Genomic DNA, 9,702 nt, shown 5'->3' on the forward strand with positions numbered 1-9,702 from the left:
TACAGGGATGGTCGGTTTGCTCAGTGGGTGAGCATGGTGCTGACAACACCAAGTCGAGGGTTAAGATCCCCTTACCGGTCATCTTTAAGAAAACTAAAAATAAAAAATAAATAAAATAAATAAAATAAATAAAAAGAAAACTGAGGCGTCAGAACCAAGCAAATGCCAGGCAGCAAATTACTCAGCACCTCACTTGAAGCTGCTGGGTATTTTCTGACAATCTCTTCATTCATACTGTAATTACAGTCCTCCTTTACTATGTTTATTTTTATTTTGTATTTGTTAGTTATTTCTTGTACAAAAGAACAGAAGAAATATTTTTAATTGAGTATGTGTCTGCCTTATGCATGCAACTTATTAATAATTAAATGTTAGAAAGGCCTATATTTTTCTTGTTTATTAACTAGAGGGAAAAAATAATAACAGTAAAAGATAGTTTTATATATATATATATATATATATATTTTTTTTTTTTTTTTTTTACTTTTTTTTAATGACCAGTAAGGGGATCTTAACCCTTGACTTGGTGTTGTCAGCACCACACTCTCCCAAGTGAGCCATGGGCTGGCCTGATAGTTATAGTTTTGAGTCAGTACAGTACAATTTTTGTGTGTCGGCGGGGAGAGACACATACCACATTGTTTGGAGAAAAACTCAATGGGTGTGTTTGCCATAAATAAAGAGGTTTACAGTAGGCATAACCTAGATGGGAAAGGCACAAAGGATGGTGGCAAATTAGCAGGTTGTGGTACCATGTTTTGTATGGTCAGATTGTGTCATTATTATTTTATTGTTGTTTTAATTTTTATAACACCTTCATTGAAATGTAACATCCTATAAAATTCACCCTTTTCAAGTATACAATTCAATATTTTTTAGAATATTCATAGAGCTGTAAAACTACCATGGTTTAATTGTAGAATATTTTCATCACCACCCTGCAGAAAGCCCTGTACCCATTAGCAGTCACAGCTCATTACCCCCATCCCCACAACCCCTGGCAGACACTGAGCTACTTTCTTTCTTTTTTAAAAAAAATTTTATTGAATCATAATTGATTATACATATTTTTGGTGTTCAGCATTGACATATGTTGATCAAATAAATATTACTAACATACATATTGTTACAAATCATACTTACTTTTTATGCTCCTTGTCTGATCTCTCTCCATCCCCCTCTCCCTCCCCCCTCTAATTACCCTAGATTTCTTCTCTCCCTCTGAAAGAGTAATGGTTACTCTGTTGATTTGTTGCCTAGATGATCTGTCCACCACTGAGAGGTGTGTTCAGGTCCCCCAATATTATCGTAGAGCAGATGCTTCTTCTGTCACTCTGGAATGGACTTTGTGGAGAGAGACATCTTCTTTTCTTTGGTCTCTGCTGGTGACTCTCCTTGTGTCAATGCACTCCAGTGACTGGTGGACCATCTGTGTGGTGGTTATGGAGTCTAGCCACTTTTGCAGCAGCTGTGGTTATTGTGGTGGCTGTAGTGGGCCACCTACATGGAAATGATGTTTTTGGCATGCTCCTTGGTGCTGGCAGTGTGCCTGGGCTGGAACTAATTTTTTGTCCTTTGCTTACTTCTAAAATGAGGGAACTTCCTGTGGGAACCAGTACTTGAGCTCTGTGGTTTAGCTAAATTGCTGCTTTGCTGCTGCTTCCCTAGGGAAGGCTTTTGGTACAGCTCAGGTTATAAGGGTTGACTTTATAGGTACTTCTGGCTCTCCAGAGACCTGGTACACCTGGGTTGTGTAGAAACTCTGATCTGGGCCTGAATCTTTTCATCAAACTGCACCCCATGCAATTCTATATTCCTGACCAGTCTCCTCTGAGTCATCCTACACTGATTGGGGGGCAGAACAACTGTCATTGTTGTGCCCCAGTGTTCCCCTGGTGGGCCCATCTCCCCCACTGCCTGTGCTGCAAACACTTCCCATGGGATAGACCATGCACTGGTCCCTTGTGATGACTCACCAGCCTCTGAGTGGCTCCATTTTTTTCAGTTGTTGTGGCAACTTGTTCCTATGTGGGTCCACAGGAACCCTATTAGTGGTCTTGCTGTCCTGGGGGCCACCAAGGCACTCTTCTCCCCTGCCTCCTTCAAGCAACTCCATCCAACAGGCACAGCTGCAGCTTTTGCTGGCTCCTGCTCCATGTGCTCAGCAGCTCCAGCCTTAAAATGGCCATAGCCCAAAATGCTCCAAGCAGTTTTTTCTTTCTCTCATCACGGCTTCTCCCACCTTCATGAACTCCGTAGGTCTCTGCTCCTCTTCCCCTGATCTCTAGCAGCCCCAGCCTGGCTGTTGTTACATTTTTATAGTTGTAAATTGGTTGATTTGTGGGAGAGAGTGATGCTGGGGACCATCTATTCTGCCATCTTGACCAGAACTCTACTTTCTATCTGTATGGATTAGCCTAGTCTGGACACTTCACGTCCATGAAATCACATAACGCATGGCCTTTTGTGCCTGGCTTTTTTCACATAGCATGTTTCAGGTTCATTCCTGATGCAACATATCTCATACTTAATGCTTTTTATTGTGAAATAATATTCCATTATATGTATATACTACACCTTGTTTGTCCATTCATCACTTAATGGAGATTTGTGTGGTTTTGACTTGACTTTTACAAATAATGCTGATCTGACCATTCATGCCATCTATGTACAAACTTCTGGATGGACATATGTTTTCAGTTCTCACAGGTATGTATCCAGCAGTGGAATTGCTGGGCCACATGATAACTTTGCATTTCACATTTTCAAAAACTGCCAAATTGTTTCCTAATATTTACACCATTTTACAATCCAACCAGCAACATATGAGGGTTCTGATATCTCCATATCTTTGCTAGCACTTGCTATTGTCTTATTGATTACAGCCATCCTAATGTGTCTGAAGTATTATCTCACTGTGGTTTTGAATTTCATTTCCTTAATAACCTATGATGATGAATATCTTTTTAGGTGTGTATTAGACTTTTGTATATCCCACACAGAAATGTTTATTTGAATCCTCTGACCATTTTTTCTTTCTTTCTTTCTCTCTTTTCTTTTTTTTTTTTTCCTTTTCTTTTTTTCCTTTTTGGCAGCTGGCTGGTATGGGAGTCCTAATCCTTGATATTGGTGTTATAACACCACTTTCTAACCAACTGAGCTAACTGGCTAGTTCTTCCTCAGACCATTTTTTAATTGGGCTAATTGTCTTTTTGATTGCTGAGTTGCAAGAGTTCTTAATATATTTTTATGCAGATATATGACTTGAAAATACTTTTGCCATTCTGTGTGCTGTCTTTTCACTTTCTTGGTGGTGTCCTTTAAAGCATAACAGTTTTTAACTTTTTTCCCGCCCCCAGTTTTTAATTTTGATGACATCCAGTTTACTATTTTTTCTATGGTTGCTTGTGTTTTCAGTATCTTATCTAGGAGACCATCACCGAATCCAGCATCTCAAAGATTCATTACAGTATTTTAAGAGTGCTATAGTTTTAACTTCTACATTTAGTTCTAAGATCCATTTGGAGTTAAGTTTTGTGTGTGGTGTGAGAAAGGGGCTCGACTTCATTTTTTTACATGTGGCTATCCAGTTTCTCAGCACCATTTATTGAAGAAATTATTCTTCCTCCATTAAGTTGTCATAAAACACTTGTGAAAATTAATTCATCATAGATGTATAAGTTTATATTTTGACTCTCAATTTTATTCCACTGACCTGTGTGTAGATACTTAAGCCAGTACCACAGTCTCTTTTCTTAATTTAATTTTTATTTTTATTGACAAATAGCAATTGTGTATATTTGTGGGGTACAATGTGATGAGTCCATGCACATATACATTGTGGAATAAGCAAATCAGGCAAATTCACATATTCATCACTTCACTTACTTATTACTTTGTGGTAGAAACACTTAAAATCCACTCTTTTAGTAATTTTCAAATATACATTATTATTTAATATATATTATTTATATATAGTCACCTTTCTGTGCAATAGATCACCATACTCATTTCTCCTAACTGAAACTTTGTACCCACTGACCAACATTTCCCCCTTCCATGCCCACCTCCCCCAACCTCTACTAACCCCCATTCTACTCTCTACATCCATGAGTTTGGCTTTTTTGCTTGTATGAGAATAACATGATGCAGTGGAGTCATGAACTACTTTGACTGTTATAGGCCATTAAGAAAAAAAAAAAACACAAGAAGCAAATGGGTTCAATCCAAGTGGAGGTTTAATATATAAATGAGTGAAAGTTTTACAATAGTGCAAAGACTGAGTCAACACACATTAGGGCAAATGCTATAAAAGGCGTGTTGTCATAAATAGGCAGATGTGTTACATAAATTTCATCATTATACGCAGAAACATTACGTGTACTAGTAGATATGCAATAAAGAAATTTCTTAAGACAGTGTTTTTTATTCATTAGTATTGTATGTATTGGGGGATATGCTATTAAATTGAATGCTTTATTAAAGTAATGGATTGGTGGGGTTTTTTAAATCTAGTTCATTGCTTTCTTTCAGCAAAACAACACCCTCTGTTTCATTACATACATGTTAGTAAGTTGATTTTTAGTTTTTTTGTTTTCTTTTTATTTAATTTTTAAGTTTTTAAAAAATTGTTATTCATGTAGTTTTAAAAAGCTGATGAATCAGAGGTCTATAAACTATCATATGTTGTGCATATTTAAGCAGCATTTAAACAAAGATAGTTTAAGTCATCATTAAAGATCCAAGGAAGAAACAATGGTATATAAGATAAGATTCTAGAATGGGAGACAGAATCCATGCACTGCAGCCCTGGATTTTGTTAGGTTGAACCATATGAAATTGCCAAAAGATCTTTCTTTAATTTTACCTGTAAAAATTACAATAATACATAATAGGTATGTCACCTTGAGTAAGAAACTTAACCTCTTTGAGTCTACCCTTTCCCATCTATAAAATAGAGAAAAATAGTTCTGATCTACCTTACAACATAGTTGTTTATATATTAGAACATGATTTCTTCTACATACCTAACAGGTCAAATCATTTTTTCTTTCAGGAATATCTTCCAAAGAATCTGGATCTTTTATAATCAAATAATTGCTGCATTTCCTCTGGATGAGTAGAGGTGTCCTGATACCCCCCACCACTAAGCAAGAGGGGAGAGGAAAACTAGCTGAAAGAAAGAATTTTCCCAAGAAGAGTGAAGATTTCAGCTCCTCCCCACTGAAAAAGTCTCCTACATGGAAAGGCCACAAAGATCCAAGCCACTTCTGGAAAGTTCCAGAAGAGCAAAACAGTTTCCTACATGGAAAGGCCATAAAGATCCAAGCCACTTTTGTCAAAATCCATACACTATTTTGTGTCAGCGAGAGTGAATCTCACATTTGCACTATCATATCGACCAGACCAAAACTAATTTTTAATAGCAATGACTGTTAACTTATCTATTTGTGGAATATTAATTTGGACAAAAAGAAGATCATCAGTCTATGCTCAATAGAAAACCAAAATGGATAGATAAATAAAAAATCATCAGATAAGATTCCTAAAGAATGGATAAAAGCTGTTAGAATTTGAGGCAAAAAAAATATATATCTATATATATGTGTAAATATAAAGGATCTATACACAAATACATGGACATATACGCAAAAGGTATATAGCCTTTGACTTTACAGCAGACATAGAGACAAAAAAAATTTTGCAGACACTCTATGGAAGGAAAAGTAAGGGTTATCTTAAAGATAATAAAGAATTGCCACATGAGGTTAACCAGTCATTTCTGAACAGCATCAGTATGCATTTATATTAGTGGCCAGGGCGACACCAGATTTAATCTAAAATCCCAGGTATGAAGATAATAATAATAATGTCTCAAGTACCACCCTCAGGCAGCTATGAGAATTAGGTACTATGATACGAGGAGTTTCACAAGGGAGTACTATAGACATGAATCATATATACCACAAGAAGATCACTACTGTTTGTGATGTTACCAATTTTATTTATATACGGGAAAGGGGAGGGAGTAGAAGAGAGAGCACAGTATATTTAATTTCTAAAATTCAAGTCCTTTTATAAGTTTTCTGCATTTGATTCTGGGTAAAACCTGAATTGTAGGAGTGAGATTTTCAGCTTTCCCAGAAACTCCAGTGAACACACTTTCTTTTCCCAAGATGCCTGACTGAAGAGGCACTAGTGCCTTCTCCACCCCTCCTACAAATGCACAGAAAGAAACCAAAATAACAAAGATATTTATTTTGACTGAAACAACTGAGGAAACACTGCAGAGCACCAGGAGAGTGACAAGATCCTTGTGAAGTGTGGAAGGATGGATCAACATACACAAATCAATAAATGTGGTGCATCACATCAACAAAATCAAGTACAAAAACCATATGATCATCTCAATAGATGCAGAAAAAATATCTGGCCTCTTTCCAGACCTGGCCGAGCAGGAGGCACCATCATGGGAGTCGACATCTGCCACAACAAGGATCAAAAATTTTGGTGCAAGGAGCCCAAGAGCCAGGACATCCACCTAAGGCTGTTGGTCAAGCTGTACAGGTTTCCAGCCAGACGAACCAACTCCACCTTCAACCAAGTTGTGCTGAAGAGGTTGTTTATGAGTCACACCAACCAGCCTCCTCTGTCCCTTTCCTGGATGATCCAGAAGATGAAGCTTCCTGGCTGGGAAAACGAAATGGCTGTGGCTGTGGGGACCATAACAGATGATGTACGGGTTCAAGAGGTGCCCAAAGTAAAGGTGTGTGCACTGCATGTGACCAGCCGGGCCCGCAGCTGCATCCTCAAGGCTGGGGGCAAAATCCTCACCTTTGACCGGCTGGCTCTGGACTTCCCCAAGGGCTGTGGCACTGTCTTGCTCTCTGGACCTCACAAGGGGCAAGAGGTGTACCGGCACTTTGGCCAGGCCCCGGGAACCCCACACAGCCACACCAAACCCTACATACATTCGAAGGGACAGAAGTTCGAGCATGCCAGAGGCTGATGGGCCAGCCACAGCTACAAAAACTAACCCTGGATCCTGTCCTGTTATTAAAAAGATTTTGGATGCTGGAAAAAAAAAAAGCATTTGACAAATTTCAACATTCATTCATGATAAAGACTGTCAACAAATTAGGTATGGAAGGAAAGTATCTCAACACAATAAAAGCTCTATATGACAAGCCCACCACGAATATCATCCTAAATGGGGAAAAGTTCAGAGCTTTTCCTTTTAGAACAGGAACAACACAAGGTGCCCACTCTCAACACTCCTATTTAACACAGTATTGGAAGTACTAGCCAGAGCAATCAGGCAAGAGAAGGAAATAAAGGGCATCCAAACTGGGAAAGATGAAGTCAAACTGTCCTTGTTTGCAGATGACTTGATCCTATATATAGAAAAACCTAAAAACTACCAAAAACTCCTAGAGCTGATAAAAACATTCAGGAAAGCTCAGGGTACAAAATCAATGCACAAAAATCAGTAGCATTTTTATATACCAGCAACAAACCAGAAGAAAAAGAAATCAAGAAAGCAAGCCCATTTACAATAGCTACCAAAAGAATAAAACATGTAGGAATAAACTAAACCAAGGAGGTGAAAGATCTTTACAATGAGAACTGCAAAACACTGCTGAAAGTAAAAAGGACACCAAAAGATGGAAAGACATTCCATGCTAATGGATTGGAAGAATTAACATCGTGAAAATGTCCATGCTACCCAAAGTGATCTACAGATTCAATGCAATCCCCATCAAAACACCAATGACACTTTTCACAAAAAAAAAAATCCTAACATTCATATGGAGCGACAAAAAACCCTGTATAGCCAAAGCAATCTTGAACAAAAATAAATAAATAAATAAAGTCAGAGGCATTACACCATCTGAGTTCAAATTATACTACAAAGTTATAGTAACCAAAACAGCATGGTACTGGTATAAAAACAGAGATATGGACCAATGGAACAGAATAGAGAACGCAGAAATCAACCCACATACTTAACAGCCAACTTATCTTTGATGAAGCATACGTTGGGGAAAGGACAGCGTCTTCAATAAATGGTGCTAGGAAAACTGGATATCCACACATAGATGAATAAAACTAGACCCATACCTCTTGCCATATACCAAAATCAACTCAAAATGAATTAAACACTTAAATATAAGACCTGAAACTATAAAACTCATAGAAGAAAACATAGGTAAAACACTTCAGGATTTTAGGAGGACTGGGCAAAGACTTTATGAATAAGACCTCAAAAGCACAGGCAATAACAACAAAATCAACAAATGGGATTATATCAAACTAAAAGCTTCTGCACAGCAAAGGAAACAATCAACAGAGTGAAAAGACAACCTACAGAATGGGAGAAAGTATTTGCAAACTATACATCTGACAATGGATTAATATTCAGAACACAAAAGGAACTCAAACAACTTAACGGTAAAAAAATAAATAAAAAATGAAGGAGCCGAACAGACATTTCTCTAAAGAAGACATACAAATGGCCAGCAAGTACATGAGAAAATGATCAACGTCACTAATCATCAGGGAAATGCAAATCAAAACCACAGTGAGATATCATCTCACCCCAGTCAGACTGGCTATTATCAAATAGAGAGAGAATAACAAATGCTGGTGAGGATGTGGAGAAAGGGAACTCTTCTACACTGTTGGTGGGACTGTAAATTAGTGCATCTGTTATGGAAAACAGTATGGAGGTTTCTCACACAGCTATGGGTAGAACTACCATACAATCCAGCAACCCCACTGCTGGGTATATACCCAGAGGAACAGAAATCATCATGTTGAAGGGATACCTACACCTCCATGTTTATTGCAGCTCTATTTACAATAGCCAAGACATGGAACCAACCTAAATGTTGATTGACAGATGGCTATATAAGTGAAATGTGGTATATATACACAATGGAATACTACTCAGCCATAAAAAAGAATGAAATTCTGCCATTCACAGTAACATAGGTGAGCTTAGAGAAAATTATGTTAAGTGAAATAAGCCAGGCACAGAAAGAGAAATACCACATGTCCTCACTCATAAGTGGGGGCAGATGGAAGGAAGGAAGGAAGGAAGGAAGGAAGGAAGGAAGGAAGGAAGGAAGGAAGGAGGGAGGGAAGAAAGGTAGGAGGGAGGGAAGGAAGGTAGGAGGGCGGGAAGGAAGGAAACAATCACAAATAATTCATTAAACATTCAGAAGGAGAGAACAAAACTGTGGGTACTAGAAGTGGAGAAGTGAGAGGGGGAGGGAGTTTAGTGAGAAATTGGTTAATGGATACTGCTGTGGATTGAATTGTGTCCCCCAAGGCACATGTATTGGAGTCTTGGTCCCCACTGTGACAGTCTTAAGAGGGTGGGAAGTCCTATTGTGGTGGTTGAAAGATGGGGCCTTGGAGAGGTGATTAGATTGTGAGGACCATGCTCTAGTAAATGGATTAATAAGTTGAAGTTTAATGGTGGGCATGGGCGAGGTTCTGAGGGCTTTAAACAGAGAGTGCATGAAGAGCTATCTCTCTGCTCCACCATTCTTCCATGGGAGACCCCTGCATCACTGTTACCACTAACAAGGCCTTCACCAGATGTGTTCCCTGGACTTTGGACTTCTCAGCCTCCAAAACTGTAAGCAATAATATTGTTTCTTTATAAATTACCCAGTTCGAGGTATTTTGTTATAA

At 38.3% G+C, this 9,702-nt stretch overlaps 1 protein-coding gene across 1 annotated transcript; it reads left to right on the forward strand.

Annotated features, from left to right (window-relative positions):
* The first annotated feature begins 6,469 nt into the window (after positions 1 to 6,469).
* Positions 6,470 to 7,009, forward strand: LOC134375797 (large ribosomal subunit protein eL18-like). The gene has a single exon (XM_063094509.1). The coding sequence runs from the start codon at positions 6,470 to 6,472 to the stop codon at positions 7,007 to 7,009; it is 540 nt and encodes a 179-aa protein (XP_062950579.1).
* Positions 7,010 to 9,702: the final 2,693 nt, after the last annotated feature.

The sequence above is a fragment of the Cynocephalus volans genome, chromosome 4 (genome assembly GCF_027409185.1).
Source record: "Cynocephalus volans isolate mCynVol1 chromosome 4, mCynVol1.pri, whole genome shotgun sequence".
Classification (NCBI taxonomy): Eukaryota; Metazoa; Chordata; class Mammalia; order Dermoptera; family Cynocephalidae; genus Cynocephalus; species Cynocephalus volans.